Below are 18,613 nucleotides of genomic sequence, written 5' to 3'. Positions count from 1 at the left end.
AGAGCTGGATTCTCTCCTCATCATCATTCTCTGTCTAGTAGCTCTGTATTTCCTTCCTTGGGACAGACTTCTAATCTTTGGCTCCGCTCTACTAAGTAGCTCCGCCTTCTGGCGAATTGTCTCTGGCGTGTGGCTCCACGCTCTGGCTCCAATAGCTTAGCTCTAGCTCTGACTCTAACGACTTAGCTCTGACTCTGGATCTGGCGACTTGGCTCTGGCTCTGACTTTAATGACTTAGCTCTGCTCTGGCAACTTGGCTCTGGCCCTCTACTCTGGCAGCTCTGCTCTGGTTAGCTCTGGCTCTGGTATCTCTGCTCTGGCTAGCTCTGCTTTGGCATCTCTGCTCTGGCAACTTGACTCTGGCCCTCTGCTCTGGTTAGCTCTGGCTCTGGAAGCTCTGCTCTGGAAGCTCTGCTCTGGCAAACTCTGCTCTGGCAGCTCTGTTCTGGAAGCTTTGCTCTGCCAACTCTGCTTTGGACTTTTTCCTCTGCCTATTTCTCACAGCTTCTTTGCTCCCTGATGCTCATCTTTGATATTCCAAGCAAAGCCACGTGTCCTAATCTTAGGACCTTGCATATTTCACCCCTCATCAGAGTTGATAAATCATATTGCTTCCATGCAACAATCACAACACGCTTGATAGCAGATGCCAAAATTCTTTCCAAAATTTGTTCTTTCTAAAATAATAATCATTCTATATTTAAAATAGTGAAACGCGTTATTAAATTAGGAAACTAATTTAATACTTACCATAGGTGTGTAGGAAGAATCACGGCTAATCAGGAAATGGAGGTATCAAAACAGAGAAGTCGTCGGTGGGGTGGGGGTCGACGGCACGGTGGACGAACTCCAGGGCTCAGCGATGACTCGACGGCGGACGAATCGCAAGCTCAGCGGCGACCATTTCGTCGGAGTCTAGAAGGAGGAACGACAACGGGTTATAGGAAAAAGAAATCTTAGGGCTCTTGTATTAATTGCTTCAAATGGACAATTCTCATGGGTTTAAGAAGTGGAAACAAAATCGAACTAATTAAGGAATGGAAGAGGGAGTCAGAGATGAGGTGGAGCAACGCCGCCCTTAGGACGGCGGCGACGCCTGAATTTAGAGGGAGAGAGAGAGAGGCGGACAGTTTAAGGGGGGGAATTAGGGCTTGATTTGAGTGTGCAATCGACTTTAGAGAGAGAAAATGATTGAGAGAAGAGAGAGACAGTGAAGGGGGAGACGACGCCGACCGGATTCGGGGACGGCGGCGATGGGGTGAGGAAGAGGGAGGTGTGACTTTTGTTTTAAAAGTGAGAATGAGAATATCATTTTTATGGACTCTGGGGGTGTATTTGAGCCAAGGTCGAGAATGGGGTGATACGCGCAAGTTAACTTAATTTTTTTTTTCTAAGTGACGTCGACTTGATTTCGATCCCAATCAGCGGCGGAGAGTGGATCTCCTCCCCTTACTACCTCGATCCCATCGCAATCGGAGCATACAGCGCCGTTTCAAAGGGGATTTTCGTCTCCTCATCAGCTGGCCACGACAACCCCAACGGTCGGCGCCGGCACAATCGACTGTGAATTTCCCGCCGACATCATCCTTAGTGACGGCAGAAAACTCTTCGGCGTGTCCCTCTACTTCGGGGTGCCTCTCAACGGCAAAATGCACAATTTAATTTACCCGAGAGACGGCGACGATGACACAACAAAGGGGGGAAGCTGTCGGTGTCGGCACTAAGGGTGAGCTCATTGGCACTGGTGCCGGTGGAGCGATCACAACGGGAGGTAAAGCTGGAGCAGTTGAGACCAGAGAGATAACAGTGAAGGTCGGGGTTCTTGCGAAGGCTAGCTGGAAAAGTTTTAAGAGGTAAAATCCATAATTTAAATTTAAAAAAAAAAAAAAAAAAAGTTAACGGAGAGATAACGATGTTAGCTCACTAGGTTTAAATGCACCCTTTTTATGGACTATGGGGGCATATTTGAGCCAAGATCGAGAATGAAGGGGTATACGCTCTAAGGGTGTCTAGTCTAGTTTAGGGGTAAATTTATACATTAATCCTATAATTTTTTATTTTCATCATATATCGTTCTAATTTCATTTTTCTGATTTTCTCACTCTAATAAAAAATTTATCTTACTAACTAAAAATTATAAGTTCAATTATCCAGATACTTTAATAATTTATAAGATTTTACAAAATCATACTCCCTCCGTCCCATTATTTATGGGACTTTACTGTTCGGCACGGAGTTTAAGAAGAGTATAGTTAAGGGAATTAGATGTTTAGTGTTATTTTAATTAACACACACGCTGGCATACACTCCTCTCTTTCAACCTCTCTTTCTCGCCGGACTGGTTCACGGCGCCGCCGGCAAGTGCCGCCGCGTCAGCCCCTCTCCATCCTCCCCCTGTCCTCTCTCTCTCCCTTCTCTCTTCCCTCTTCCCCCTCTCCTCCATCTCAAACAGCAAAACCCACAAACAAAACCTACAAACAATTCCACAAACAAAACCCATCTTCTACTGACGAACGTGCGCCTCCTTCGTCCTCAAACAGCAAAACCCACAAACAAAATCAAAACAAAGCCCACAAACAAAATCGAGAACATTGAACTGCGAAATAAAAATCAAAATCTGAAAATGCCAAATCCACAAACGAAAAAAATCAAATCTGAAAAATCCCAAAACCACGCCGAGATCTGCCGAAATCTGGAAAAAATCAAATCTGAAAATTTGAAACAAAAGAAATTTGCGAAAATTGAAACAAAGATCTACCGAGATCTACTTATGAAACAAAAAATTGAGGCCAAAGATGTCGGCTACTGGTCGCAGCGAGCAAGCTTCTTCTTGAACGGCGCGCCTCTTCTTCTTGTCGGCGGCGCCGCCCTCCTTCGGCGACGCGGGTGCGACCGGGCGGTGGTGGCGATGGAGGCGACAGGCGGTGGTGTTTGAAGAGAGAAGGGAAGCAGGCGGCGACTGGTAGGGGGAAGGAGAGAGAGAGAAAGAGAGAGAGAGAATAGAGTTATGATTTATTTAAGGATAATTAGGGACTATTTTAATGCTTAATCCATCCCTTATTTTTGCCTAAAATAGAAATGTCCTATGTATGTTGGGACAACCAAAATGAAATTTGTCCCATAAATAATGGGACGGAGAGAGTATCTTATAAGCTCTTTAAAATAAACTTAGCCAAATACCCTGTAACTATTTTCACAAAGGGAAGGGAGTAATATTTAGTTGTTTTGTAGAATTGGGTAAAAGTTTGTTACCCATAAAGGAAACAAACTCGAAGATTTAACAAGCAGCGTACAAATCAACACAGTTACAGTAAAATATTTCGCCCATCATATCATATTATTAAGCTAATAAATCAAGTGAGTTAGATGCGTTGGAAAGTGAAACAACACAGGCCAGTCACAGACGGTAGCCTTTGTAAATTTCTGCGACGGTACCAGCAGTTTCTAGAAGGTCGCTCCTCATGCGTCCAATTTTCGAGCCTACGAACTCTTTGTATGTCGCAACTGAATTAATCAAGTTGAAGAGTTCCTGAGCGCACAACGTCACATCTTCCTTACTTTGAAGCATGTCTTCATCCAGCCCCGCTTTCGATTTCTTCATCAAGGTAAGACAACACTTTTAACCAACATTGCCCAATAAAATCATGTTTTTCATTCCCAATTTACAATGTTTTTTATAAAATATTTCTAAATTTCGATTTCTTATATTTAAAATCTCCCCCACCTTTCAGCATTTTCAAAAACTGTTCCCCTATACCAAATTCGTCCACAAAATGATAAGTCACATAGTTGAATTCTTAAGTACTTCCTCCGTCCCACTGTAAGTGATACTTTTTTTTTGAGCACAGGAATTAAGAAAAATGTATTTTGTGTGTAGGTGAAAAAGTAAAAAAGTGTTTGAAGAGAAAAACTTTTACCCAAAAAGGAAAGAGTCTCACTTACAGTAGGACGCCTAAAATAGAAAGAGTCTCAGATACAGTGAGACGGAGGGAGTAGAACAAAGTCATTTTATTGAGTGAGCTTGACAAAAAAAATCATTTGAAAATCCGACAAGGTAGCTCATCATTCTATCGTCGAATTTTGTATTAAAAGACATTTCAAATAATGCTAAAAATTTAGGAGTTTTGAATATAAAACAAGAGTTCGGGTATGTTTTTTTATAAAAAAAATTGAAAATTGGGGATGCAATATGATTAACACTACAAATATATCACAAATATTACAAATATATCTTGTACGTATCTCCACGATTCATTTAATAGTTCAAGTAGAAAGAAAAAATCGGCCAATTTAAGCAGACATTTTTTCAAGAACCAACATCAAAAGCAATGATATACTTACAAACAATTAAATGTTGAAAAACCAACAATAACTCTTTTCAATTTGCTCGAAAATTGTGATTCTGAGTCATTAAAGGAACAAATGAGATAATTCGAGCTAAAAAGTCACCATGAGTAAATATCCGACCTATGATTTAAAAATAAATTCTAATTAAATTATGGTCCGAACTTTGACATCATGCTGATTTTTTAGTTTGAACTTAAAAACATTACAAATATCTCTATTTGTAGGTATATCATTCGTTTTGAAAGTTATTTCTTGAAGACACTTCCGTAAATTGGCCGAAATTTTTGATTTTGACTATTAAGTGAACAATAAAAATACAAGTTATATTTGCAATAATTTTAAATTCGGACTAAAAAGTCACCATAGCATTGAAACTAGGATTATAATTTTCGAATAATCTTAAAGACAATGATCCTTTTGTAAAAGCATTTGTCCATGGATGTAAAGGTAAGCACAAAAATGTGGTTCGAATTACCTTCAACAATTCTGCCGCTTCCTTTTCAACAATAGAGATATGCTGAACCTTCATCTCAATTTCCTCTACCATTTTTTTGGCTTGTGCTGCACGTCTAGACACGTACTCTTGCATTTCTTTTGTCATTATATCCAATTGAGATTCAACCTATATGATCAGACAATTCATTAGGACATAATCTTAGCATCTGTAGCATAATTTTATGATCAACCTGAAACCTAACATTGAACATCTATAGCATAACTTTTTGACAATACTAAACTCAATCAAAAAGGTATACATCACGAAGCACATGCCAAATATATGTGCATCTTACGGTAACAAAAAAACAATTTCAGCATTGCTTCTGATTGAAGAAAGATTAAAGAAGGGAGAGAATGAAAAAACATCCAAGTTGTGGAAAGGTTAAAAACAAAGAAAAGAACCATCAAAACTGAACTCTTCAATCAGTTGAGCCTTTTCAGATGCAGACTGGGGCACACTTCAAGATTCTATCTAATATTTATAACCTAAAACAGTAAGGAAAAGAAAACAAAGCAAAATCAAAAGGCACAAATATGGCAACCAGAATTTAGCCAGGATATGAAACAGAATAAATAGGATTTCCTACATCGAAACGTAAGAACCACACAAATATTTGTTATCTTTGCCCCTAATTTCTGAGTAACCTATTAAATCTGCTTGACATGAAGCAGCTTCTTCACTCCATATGAATTAAAGGAACAAGGTAGAAAGTAGAAACCAAAAACACATAATTTAGTTATGATGTAATTTGGAAAACTTGATGCGCCTAGTATTAATGGTAACCAAGAACAACATTATTTAGTTTGTTTTTCCTAATAGTAGTATTTTGCAGTAAAAATTGGCACTTGCTACAACCTACAACACATTGAAAAACAGGACCATTCTTAGCAAAACCAAGCATATATATGACTTCTTTGACAGGACTTTGTTGAGTTTATTTCCATGTTGCATAGAGGAAATAAAAGAATGCTGCTGCACATAGACAAAACCATCTTAGCACATTATATTCCAGGTGCTGAACGCTAGAATGGTAGTACCCCACAGTTAAAGGGACATCGTTTTTGAAAGACCAATCTCACATTGTACTACCTACAGATATAGAGAAAATTGATAAATTATTGCTAAATGACAGCTTACATGCATGTTCTTGGCATGACAAGTGATGTGAGCAATAGAAACATTTGCAATTACCTACTGTAAAAATCAACTCTACATGCTTACCTCATCATTGCGGGATTGAAAGAGAGCAATAAGGTTCCGTTTCTCCTCCAGCTTAGCAGCATTCTCACCTGATCGTGGCCGAAGGGATATCAGTTCTTCTAATTTCTCCATTGAGCTTTTTTTTATTTCCTCAGAAAAGGCGACAAGTGCGGGCTTTAGTATGCTCTTGTAATCAAATCCCAGGACCTCAGATGGTGTGGACCCGTCAGCTTGTAGCTGATATTGAAATCCATTTCCAAGCTTCAACCTAGAAATGAGTATTGAACAAAAATAGCAATAATTAATGGGTAACTGCTGAATCAAATGGTAGCTGAGAGGAAACAAGAGGGTGTTTGGCTAAGCTTATTTTAAAGAGCTTATAAGCTCTTGGAGCATATAAGATGTTTTAAGAGCTTATAAGATGTAATTTTTAAGAGCTTATAAGTTGTCAAAGTGTTTGGATAATTGAGGTTATAAGCTAAAGAGGGAATTTTTTTGCGAGAGAGAAAATATTTTTTTAGAGAGAAAATCGAAAAAAAAATGAACTTGAATGATATATGATGAAAATAATAAATTATAGTTGAAAAATATTTATAAAATGATTGTTGCATATGAGATTATAAAAAAAAAAAAAAGTTGGGGTAAAGGAACTTATTTTTTAGGGAGCTTATAAGCTCTTGGAGCTTATTTTTGGAGCCTAAAAGTTGTTTAGAAGTTTATTTTGCCAAACACTTTGAAGGAGCTTATAAGCTCTTTGAGGAGCTTATAAGCTCAGCCAAACACCCTCTGACTTAACCCCTGGAGAACAAAGTCTTTGGAATTTAACTTGTGCAGAGTCTTTAAAAAACAAAACTGCTATGGTGGGAAAGAAATGGATAGACAAGTATTCTACGGTTCTACCATTAGATCAAAGTAACGTAATATATATATATCTCACTCTCTTTCCTGCCTTTCTTTTACAAGGTTTTGGTTCTCTTTCCTGCCTTTCATTCTTATAATCTAAAACTATTGTAGAACATTGCAATAGACATGATGAAACAAGGCGTTTCTAGAGAAATACTTACAGTTGACTCATAAAAATGCACCTAAACACCCAGTCCCAGAGTCAATAAAGATGCTATATAACTACTACTCAGTATCATGCTATCTTAAATACTCGACAGAGGCAATCTTCTCTGAGGTTTACTCCAAAAAGAAAACTAAGCTAATTACAGGAATTTGAACATCACTTCAAACAAAAAGCATATATAAACGTTTGGACAAGATACAGGACTAAATAACCATGTCATTCCCTAAGCATGGGTGGGTCATCACATCATCAGATATAAAAGGGTTCAAACGAACTAGAGCTAAAGACACTCAGGAGACTCATAAACAATAGCAACAAGTTAGTAGAACATAATCAGTGTAGTCAAGTTGCCCCTTAATTGAGGCACTACCACTAGGAACTAGTTTATGCAGTTTTGGAGTAATTAAGGGAAGTGACAAGAAGAACCACCTTCGAATAGTTTGGTTGCATTCCATCACAAGACGCTCAAGCTCCTTAAACTTATGCCCTATCTCAGATTCAAGCTCCCAAATCTTCTCCTCCCAGCCACTTCTCCCGGCCTCCGCCTCCTCAAAATTCCGCTCCACAGCCTGCAGTTCTCGCTTCATTCTCTCAGCATCTCTCATATTAATCCCTTGTTCCTCAATCTTCCTCTTCAGCTCCTCATTCTCATCGCAAATCCTCTTCCGTTCTTCCACCTTGGCCTCTAACGCCTTTTCCTTCTCCTCCAATTTCTTCTGCACATCCACCAAATGAGCATCCAATTGTCCGATCATATCATGGAACTTTGTCACGTCCTTTTCTACAACTGCCTTCTCCTGCTCCAAAACCTCCTTCTGACTTGGGCCCTTCTTCAAAGCCATCAATTTCGCATCCAGCTCGCTAGCATTGAAATCAACAGCTGTCGCATTTTCCCCCACTTTATCCCTCCACTCTTCCAACTCCCTAATACACTCCGAATCCAAAGCATCCATGGCCTCATCCTCTCCCCCAATGTAGAGCAAATAACTTTGTATATTGTGCATCAACATCTTGTCACCCTCAAGTTCAGGGGACAAATTCATTGTAGAATCTATGTACTGAGCTAACTGAACAAGCCAGTGGATAACTGCAAGCAAATTGGGCCATGAATGCGGCGTACCCGGGGCGCGCAGGGCCGATTTGTTCAGTTTCAAGGGGCATTTGAGGAACTTCAACGCGTGACTGAGATCATCGTCGATTTTCTGCGAAGCGAACCCTAGGCGCTGTAGTAAAAGCTTTAGGGTTTCGGTGATGTCTTTAGCGGAAGGCAAAGGGTGCTTGAGCGAAAAGGGGGCGGATTGGGAGGTGAGGTAGGAATTGATGGTGCGGAGGGCGGCGAGTTGGTACGATCGGTCGGAGATGTTGGTGATGGCGGCGGAAGGGCGACCGGTGGAGGCAGTGGAGGGGCGGCTGCTGCAGAAACTGGCGTCAGATTCGCGGCCGTGGAGGGGGGTGGAGATGAACTGCCACGGATCGGCGGTGTTGGTGGGCGTGGGAGGTGGCGGACGCCGGTCCGGGGCAAGGGATTCCGCCGGGCGGCGGCGGCCGGGAGCTCGCATCGTAGTGGATTGGTTCGGCTTCAGATGTTGGTTTCCCGCCTTATGAGCGACTGTTTTAAAATGTTTTGGGCTTTGTTTCGACTTGGAATTCAATTTATGTGAACTGACCGTTGTATGGACCCTAGTTGTATCATTGCTGCTAAAACGGGTTATCGGATAATACCCGATCCGAAGATTGTCCTTAATGGTGACGAATTCAATCATCCAATCTTTTTTTAATTAATTTTTTCCTCTTATACACTATCAATATTCTATCCAATTCCACCATGTTTATATTTTATAATTACCTTCTTATTACTTTTAATTATAATATTTTAATTATTTTAATTATAAATTAAAATTATAAAAATTCAAAAAAGAATAAAATAGTAAAAATTCAAACATTACAAGCATTACAAAGATTACAACAATCGGAATATGAAATCACACAATTCATACTTCAAAAAAATGAAAAATTACATATTTAATTATCGTTGCCGAATTTTTGCCAAATATGCTCGATCGGGTCATTTTTAACAGCTGCGTGAGCTTCTCTTTTGTAAAATTGTACCCTATTTATCATGTAATTGGATAGAATTGCACTTTGTTTGGTAGAAAATCAAAATTTGGATCGACATTTTCTTTTCCATCTCCACTTTCTCTACTATTGAGTGTAGGTCGAGCTTTCATAAATTCTGTGGGATCGTTATAATTTAGGTAAGTGTATTGCTGATCTTCTACTATCATATTTTGCATAATTATGCAATCAATCATTATTTTCCCCATCATATCACAATCCCAAATAAGACATGGTCGTTTAATAAAAGTAAAACGAGCTTGGAGAACACCAAATGCTCGTTCAACATCTTTTCGGGCAACCTCTTGATGTTGAGCAAACAATTGGTACTTCAGAATTTGTGGACAATTAATAGATTTCACAAATTCTATCCATCGAGAATATATGTCATCAGTAAGATAATATCTCATATTATACTCATGGTCATTCACGATATAACTAACCTTCGATGCTCGACCTTCCAAGATGTCATTAAAAGTAGGAGATTGTTCAAGTACGTTGATATCATTTCTTGAACCCAGAGTTCCAAAAAATGCATGCCAAATCATAAGTATTGAGATGCAACTACTTATAAAATTATTGTTGGTTTTCCACTTCTTCCTGCATATTGCTCTGCCCAAGCAGTAGAACAAATTTTTCATTACCAATGCATATAATCAATACTAACCATCATATGTGGAAAACCTCTTCATTCACCGAAGATACGCCATGTCTTCTTCGGTGGGCTTTCTTAGGTACTCGTCGCCAAAATTGGAAATTATACCTTCAATGTGCCAACACCATCATAGCTGCACTACATTTCTGAATTGAAGACATACCTAGACGACCGACAGCATTATGCTTTTGTTGAAAAAATTCATCATTGGCAATAATTTTGTTCGTTATACGTTCGAACAATGGTTTGCGCATGCAAAACCTTGCTTGAAAAACTTCTAGATGATAGATTGGATCGTTTGAGAAATATTGCTCGAATAGACTTTCTTGTCCTTCTCATGTTTCCGTTCAATAAACTGCCTTTTATGGTTTTGTCGGTTGTAATGATATTTTTCCAACTTCAATAGCTACATCCTAGATCATGTGATCAAGTTTCTGATACGATTTAGCACCATATTTTTCCCATTCATCAAAATCCAGATGCAGATTGAAAGCATCCAAATTAGAACTTGATGCCATTTTTTTAGGAATGTGAAATTTTTGAAAGTGAAATTGATGCTATGTGAAGATAAAATGAGATAATTGTATTGTGTGTTTAACTATGACAATATTGGTGTCTATTTATAGAGAATAAAACTAAAAATTTTGATATTTTTAAATAATATGATATTTAAAAATATATTAATATCCAAAAAATTTAACCCACTAATGAAAATATGACATGTGGCATATGCCCATGAATACTACCTAAGAGACGGTATATATCTCAAGTGGGCAACTTTTGTCAAGAGCTTTCAATGTTCTCAAGATCCAAAAAGAAGAAAGTTCAAGTAAATGCAAAAAGCTGCAAGAAGGTAGAACGCGCATTTGGGGTTCCCCAAGCTCATTGGGCAATGATCAGAGGTTTGTGTCGCCTCTTGTATAAAGAAAACGTCACTGACATTATGTATGCTTGCATTATTTACATAATATGATAATTGAGGAAGAAGGGGAAATGGCTAGTCAATGGGTAGAAGACAAACCAAGCACGTCAAGCAACAATGTTACAGTAGAAATAAATCACGGTTCACTAGAGGGATTCAATGAGTACTCATGAGAGGTGCTAGAGTTCGTGATTAAATATATATATATATATATATATATATATATATATATGGTCAAGTTAAACAGAGAATTATTATATATTTCATTTTGAACAAGTCTATACATGTTACGAACAAATCAACATAACAAACGAACAGACGTATTTAGTAAAAAAAAAAAAAAACTCGTCACCAACAGGATTCGAACCCGGGGCAAATTGCTGTTCATGCGGTACATTGATTTGTTCGTAAAAATTGTAGATTTGTTCGTTTTTATTTCACGAATTCTCTATTCTCTAAATATTTAGCATTCTCTGTTTAACCTTTCTCTCTCTCTCTCTCTCTCTCTCTATATATATATATATATATATATATATGGAAGGGTTAAAATAAGAGCATTTCTTAAGATATAAAATAAGATTCACTTTCAGCCCTTAGATCATCAAGATCTACGGTTGATTCGTAATCCTGTTGGATGGATTTATGGTCCTGAGTTCGAACCCCAAAGGTAGCAAAAATTTATTTTTCACAATTCATACCTTTATACAGCGAATTCATACGTGTGACGGAGCTGTCGTTTGAGCTTCGCGCAAATAAAATATCCTGTGCCCACAACTAGACTAGCTAGTGGTAAGTCCAGAGTCGAATCCACCGGGAACTGAGCAGTAACTCCTCCTGCAAGGGTGTCACTAAAAGGGTTTTGTTTTCTGCAGTGTTCTGACCAAAACGTGGTTATGGGCAGAACGGGTATCCAACCTAAACTGAAATAACAAAGTAGATAAATCAAATAACAAAACAATTCTGACTTGGGTTTGAATCACTAAACATGAACTAGACACTCGATCATTGGTGCAAAGATTATTCACTATACTCGCATACCAGTGGTTATAGGCATAAGAATTGTTGTGCCCCTATTGTCACTCGTCACGCACACAACAAACCCATTGTCCAATCTATCATTTCAGTTTATGATCCCTTAGAAGGGTCAGCTAATGGAAATCAACTACCCGGGGCAACATCCACGCTCTCTGCGATTGTCTATCGCTAGTTGTGCTTTGCCCAGAATGCCTTAAGCTCTAGATAGACCCACTTGACTCTTACGCCGATATTTCACAGCAGTCACGGCTCCAACACTCGTTGTACTATTTTGGAGGTCGATGGAAACTCGCCTTATGCCCAAATTATTACTTGTGGCCAGAACTTCGTAGTTAACTAGTGACCAATTAATTCACCAAGTTGTTTCAACCTTTTTGGAATCAAACCTAGTGTATCGGGAATATGCTCATACAGTTATTATGCCCAAATTAGACCTCTCGAGTTAAGTGTTCATGCTTAGATCATCTTGCCCAAATCAGAATATAAAACTTAGCCAAACATAAAGTAAATAACAAAGGCAAAAGACATAAAGGAAAACATAAAGTAAAAACTGAAATAGAAACTTACTTGAGGCAAAAGGGTACTTACGGCCAAAAGTGCCGCAGAAAACATGAACAGAAAATTAAACTGCTATGCCCATAAGGGGCGACTACTCCTACCTAACTATGGAAAGTAAAACTACAGCAATGGTCTCTCAAAATTCGTGCATCCCTCTCTCTTCTCCTCTCGAATGGTTCACAGCTATGTGGTATTTATAGGCATGAGTTAGGGCTACACAGGCTGGGCCCAAAATGAGTGGGCTGGAATTAGGGCTCCTTCTGCCCGAGATTGCATCCTGATCTGGAGGCTGATTCCGCTGCTCGGATGACTCCTCTGTTCGGAGGATCCCTCTGGTCGGATGATCCCTCTGGTCAAATGATTTCGCTGCTCTGGCGTCCAAAGGAATGACCTCCGCTCTGGCGTTCTTTGATTCCTCTAGCCTTTTTGATTCCTCTGGCAGCTTGATTCCTCTGTCCTTTTGACTTCGCTGCTCTGGCACTTTGAATCAGCTGGTAGCTTGATTTCTCTGGCAAATCCGACTTCGCTGCTCTGTCTGTACCTTCTGCCAGCGATCTTCTTCTGGTGTAACTGGGTCCCACACGGTACTTATGGGCAAAAGGTCGGTTTGCCCTTGAGCAACTCCAAACTTCATCTAAACTTTTGTAACATGCTGCTTCAATCTCCAATTGTCTCTGTAGTGTGCTCATGCTTCTTCCCCGAACTGAAGTCACATTATGCCCAGAACCCTCTTCCGATGCAACTGGATCCCGCGTGGTACTTATGGGCAAAAGGTCGGTTTGCCCAACATCCTGCTTCTCGGACTTTTGGTCTTCAAAACAAGGGTTTGAGTGTCCCAAACTCCTCTGCTTCAAACTCATGCGTCTTTCGCGGAATGCAGCAGCATTATGCCTTGAAAGCACCTTCTGCCCAAAGAACGGGCCTGCCCTGGAACAACGCCCTCCCAGGTGACAAACTCTAGCAAAACAAAGGAAAATGACTCTATCTAGACCTAAAACACACAAGAAAAACGAGCACAAACATGGGCTCATCACACGCACACACTTTAAACACGATTGTCCTCAAGCGTGCACATGCAATTATGCCCAAAAGACAGACACAAACAAAACGGACAAGACTCGACACAAGGGTTAGCACAACCAAAACGCAATACAAAAATGCAAGGGAATATCTAAGAAAAAACATGCAAGCAATAAGAGACAAAAAAAAATATCATGCAATGCCATCAATTGAGTCAAGAAGGGGTCTGTGGGCGTAAGGATGTTCCTCCCCATCGCTCATACTCTCAAGTGTTTTTGGGACGTGTTTACGCTCGTGACATCATGCTAGGTTCTGCCATAGGCTTGCCTATCTTCTATTGTCTCCCCCTTTAGTCAAAGTTCTAGGTGCATCTCATTAGGTCTTTTATGGGTTGTAACGTGGCTTAAGGCATAAGGTGAGAATTTTTGGTACTAGGCTAAGGTCATTCTGAACTTCATTCTGGGCAACAGACTTCCCAGATTTTTAAGATTCCTGCCTATTCTTGCGGGCATAAGCACATACTAACCAATACATTAACCCTTTTTTTTCATTTTCTTTTCTTTTCTTTCTCTTTCTATTCTGGACTTTTCTTTACTTTGGGATTAGATGTCCCATTTTGCAATTTATGCACTAGTCCTGCCCATAGCATCCACTACACTATCTTCCCTTCTTTTGCCCTTAAGTTCAGTTTGACCAGGACGACTCAAATTTGGGCAAATTTTATCAGTGAATTCAAAATGAATTATTAAGCTCAAAAGGGTTCACAAGTGATAGATGTAGGGTTGGTCAGTTTGGCTTTGTGGGCTAAATAAAGAATTTCCTAAATCATTTAACACACCTAGACTATGTACACAGGGTTCGACTAAGAATCAAGGCAAGTTCTAGCATTACCCTAGTCAAGATGTCAATTTTCACACAAGAAAGAAAAAGCTGTTATGGGCATAAGACAGCATATATCATAGCTCAAAACCTCGCATGGTATGCCCACAGCCCTATCCATCGTCCTCAACTACATACTGCATGCATTGAAATTCAAATCTCAAACTACTTGCACAACAAACTCAGAATATAATCATGCATATTTGATTGCAAATCGAAAGGCTAACCACAGGACAAAGAAACGACGCTCGGTCCACCTCACACACACACTTTGCCTTGGGCAAAGTAGGTGTGTAGAGGGGGTCGAAAAACAGACTCAAAACGAAAACTAAAAAGAAACAAAGACCAAGAGAGGGTTATGCCCAGAACAGAGTTCAGGTGGGCACCTGAATCCAGTGCTCGCTAAGTAGGCAAAGAGTGCTTTTCTGATCTCCATCATCATGGCTTCTGTTATGCCCATACGGGCATCATTACTTGCTCTCAAAGGGGCAGGGCTCTCTGACTTTTCCTTGTTCTTACTTGCTGGGGCAGATGGCTGAAAGCTTGCTTGTGGGCGTAACCTCTTCAGTGGTGGTGAATCTAACTCTCTTGCCCTTGATACGTACGTCCTTCAGGAGAACCATGCTGAAACACAAACAAGACACATAAAAAACAGGTATTCCTCCCCACTCACACACTTTGCCTTAGGCAAAGGGTGTTAGAAGGGGGAATACCAACAACAAACGAAAACAAAAAGGGTGACCCTCCCCACACACACACTTTGCTTTGGGCAAAGTGGGTGTTTAGAGAAAGTCAACCAAAACAGACACTACGAAAATAAAAACAAAAACAAGAAAGAAGATAGAGACGAAACGGACTCAAAGCAAAACAAAACAAAACCATAGGAGGGTTACGCCCAAGAGGTGGTTTCAAGGGTCTCTTCATTACCACATCTTTCACGGCTGGATTGAGCTTTCGTTCACGAACTGGAACGTCATCCTCCTCCCTGAGAATATGATGCATGCACACAATCTGGCTTATGCCCTCGATGTCCGCTAGGGTCCAACCGATTGCCTCCTTGTATGTGCTCAAAATCTCTCGGACTTGCTCCTCCTCTGTTGGGCTTATTTCCAAATTGATGATCTGGGGCAAAGTCTCATTCTCGCCCAGACAGATGTACTCCAGGTGCTTGGGCAAATTCTTCAATTCGAGCTTGGGTGCTCTCTCGAGTGGCGACACCAACTTGTCCTCTGGTCCGATGGTGGGAATATTAAGGGCTTCTGTGTATCCCACTTCCTCCTTGAGGGTATCCACCATTTCAGCAGCTTCCTCCATATCCTCGTCTTGGGCATAGTCCTCTGTCTGGCTTTCTTGGGTCATAACATTCATTTGGTCGAGAAGTGCTTTCTGGGGCAGGATATCTTCCTCATCCATCAGCATCACAGCATTCACCTCCTTAACCTCCATCTGGGCAGGAAGCTTGCCCTGCTTCTTTTCAATCCGAGCGATCGTTTGGGAAAGATGGGATAACTGAGCATTGATATTCTGCATTCCTCCCCTTGTGTCCATCATGAACTTTTCGGTTTCTTGCTGGAATTTCATGCTTTCTTGTGCCATCGTGTGCACAAGTTCTGCCAAGGAAGCCCCTCTTGCCTATGAAGGTTGTTGTGGGCACTGCTGTCTGTAGGGCTCAAAGGGCTTCTGGCCATATCCTCCATTGTTGCTTCCCAGCTGTCCCAAAGCATAGACTTCTTCTTCATCCACAAAAAATTGAGGGCACTCATCCGTTGCATGGGTATATGCCATACAGAGTTGGCATGCTTTCACCGGCTTCTTGGTCAAAGGAATCTGGTTGCTCATGAACATCTCCAAGGCACTGCACAGCTTGTCAATCTTATCGTCTTGGGCAGACGATGGTTCTGGTGGTGACATTCTCTCTATTGTGCCTTCTTCATCCCTTGACTCCTCCGCCATATTAGCTATAAGTTTGAATGCTTCTGCCGTCGATTTGTTCAAAATGGATCCTCCACATGCAGCATGCAGCCATTGCCTTTCTTGCCTTCGAAGTCCTCCCACAAAGTATCGAACAAGATCGTGGGCTGGTATTTGATGTTGTGGGCATTTGGCTAGCATTTGTTTGAATCTTCCCCAGTAGTCATATAAGATCTCTCCATCCCCCATCTTGATGTTGCTTATTCTGGTCCTTAGGCTTTGGATCCGGCTGACTGGGAAGAACCTTTCAAGAAACTTCTGCTGTAACTGCTGCCAGGTCGTAATGCTGCTTTTGGGCAAAACGTACAACCAATCCCTCGCTCCCTCTTGAAGAGAGAACGGAAAAGTAAGGAGTCGGATGTACTCAGTAAGGGCAGGAGATACGGTGCGGATTGTTCCACAAGCCATCTCGAAATCTTGCAAGTGCCGCATAGGGTCCTCTCCGGGCATATCACTGTATTTGGGCAATATCTGGATCAGGTTGTGCTTCAACTCCCAATTCCCAGTGATATTGGGCAACACTATGCCCATAGGTCGGAGGTTCAGATTGTTTGGGAACATCATATCCCGAAGGGTCTTATTGGCTGGATTGTCTTCTCTGACCATATCTCCCTCTTGGTTCCGGTTCAGTTGCGTCTCTTGCTCTGCCCGACGTCGTTCTCCATTGTTTCGGTGTGCGGTCCTTTCAATCTCGGGATCAAACAATAATAGCTCCTAATGACCTGCACTCCTAGTACAACGCATACACAAACGTTAAGGCAAAACTCACACAAAATTTCGCAAAAGAAATTACTAGCGCACTCAGTTCCCCGGCAACGGCGCCAATTTGACGGAGCTGTCGTTTGAGCTTCGCACAAATAAAATATCCTGTGCTGACAACTAGACTAGCTAGTGGTAAGTCCAGAGTCGAATCCACAGGGAACTGAGCAGTAACTCCTCCTGCAAGGGTGTCACTAAAAGGGTTTTGTTTTCTGCAGTGTTCTGACCAAAACGTGGTTATGGGTAGAACGGGTATCCAACCTAAACTGAAATAACAAAGTAGATAAATCAACTAACAAAACAATTCTGACTTGGGTTTGAATCACTAAACATGAACTAGACACTCGATCATTGGTGCAAAGATTATTCACTATACTCGCATACCAGTGGTTATAGGCATAAGAATTGTTGTGCCCCTATTGTCACTCGTCACGCACACAACAAACCCCTTGCCCAATCTATCCTTTCAGTTTATGATCCCTTAGAAGGGTCAGCTAATGGAAATCAACTACCCCGGGCAACATCCACGCTCTCTGCAATTGTCTATCGCTAGTTGTGCTTTGCCCAAAATGTCTTAAGCTCTAGATAGACCCACTTGACTCTTACGCCGATATTTCACAGCAGTCACGGCTCCAACACTCGTTGTACTATTTTGGAGGTCGATGGCAACTCGCCTTATGCCCAAATTATTACTTGTGGCCAGAACTTCGTAGTTAACTAGTGACCAATTAATTAACCAAGTTATTTCAACCTTTTTGGAATCAAACCTAGTGTATCGGGAATATGCTCATACAGTTATTATGCCCAAATTAGACCTCTCGAGTTAAGTGTTCATGCGTAGATCATCTTGCCCAAATCAGAATATAAAACTTAGCCAAACATAAAGTAAATAACAAAGGTAAAAGACATAAAGGAAAACATAAAGTAAAAACTGAAATAGAAACTTACTTGAGGCAAAAGGGTACTTACGGCCAAAAGTGCCGCAGAAAACATGAACAGAAAATTAAACTGCTATGCCCATAAGGGGCGACTACTCCTACCTAACTATGGAAAGTAAAACTACAGCAATGGTCTCTCAAAATTCGTGCATCCCTCTCTCTTCTCCTCTCGAATGGTTCACAGCTATGTGGTATTTATAGGCATGAGTTAGGGCTACACAGGCTGGGCCCAAAATGAGTGGGCTGGAATTAGGGCTCCTTCTGCCCGAGATTGCATCCTGATCTGGAGGCTGATTCCGCTGTTCGGATGACTCCTCTGTTCGGAGGATCCCTCTGGTCGGATGATCCCTCTGGTCAAATGATTTCGCTGCTCTGGCGTCCAGAGGAATGACCTCCGCTCTGGCGTTCTTTGATTCCTCTGGCCTTTTTGATTCCTCTGGCAGCTTGATTCCTCTGCCCTTTTGACTTCGCTGCTCTGGCACTTTGAATCCGCTGGTAGCTTGATTTCTCTGGCAAATCCGACTTCGCTGCTCTGTCTGTACCTTCTGCCAGCGATCTTCTTCTGGTGTAACTGGGTCCCACACGGTACTTATGGGCAAAAGGTCGGTTTGCCCTTGAGCAACTCCAAACTTCATCTAAACTTTTG

At 40.9% G+C, this 18,613-nt stretch overlaps 2 protein-coding genes across 2 annotated transcripts; both read right to left on the bottom strand.

The window, feature by feature from the left end:
• Window positions 1–3,206: 3,206 nt before the first annotated feature.
• Window positions 3,207–8,752, bottom strand: LOC131019383 (kinetochore protein NDC80 homolog). Its single transcript, XM_057947927.1, has 4 exons — window positions 7,545–8,752; window positions 6,068–6,314; window positions 4,823–4,969; window positions 3,207–3,595 (listed from the first exon to the last, which is right to left on the bottom strand). Exons 1-4 carry the CDS (start codon window positions 8,672–8,674, stop codon window positions 3,398–3,400), a joined length of 1,722 nt encoding a protein of 573 aa, XP_057803910.1. The 5' UTR covers window positions 8,675–8,752; the 3' UTR covers window positions 3,207–3,397.
• Window positions 8,753–15,931: 7,179 nt separating this feature from the next.
• On the bottom strand, window positions 15,932–16,876 carry LOC131023139 (uncharacterized). Its single transcript, XM_057952686.1, has one exon. The coding sequence runs from the start codon at window positions 16,874–16,876 to the stop codon at window positions 15,932–15,934; it is 945 nt and encodes a 314-aa protein (XP_057808669.1).
• Between the last annotated feature and the right edge of the window lie 1,737 nt (window positions 16,877–18,613).

This window comes from Salvia miltiorrhiza, chromosome 4, assembly GCF_028751815.1.
Source record: "Salvia miltiorrhiza cultivar Shanhuang (shh) chromosome 4, IMPLAD_Smil_shh, whole genome shotgun sequence".
NCBI classification, from domain to species: domain Eukaryota; kingdom Viridiplantae; phylum Streptophyta; class Magnoliopsida; order Lamiales; family Lamiaceae; genus Salvia; species Salvia miltiorrhiza.
This window is presented reverse-complemented; position numbering and strand designations above follow the sequence as displayed.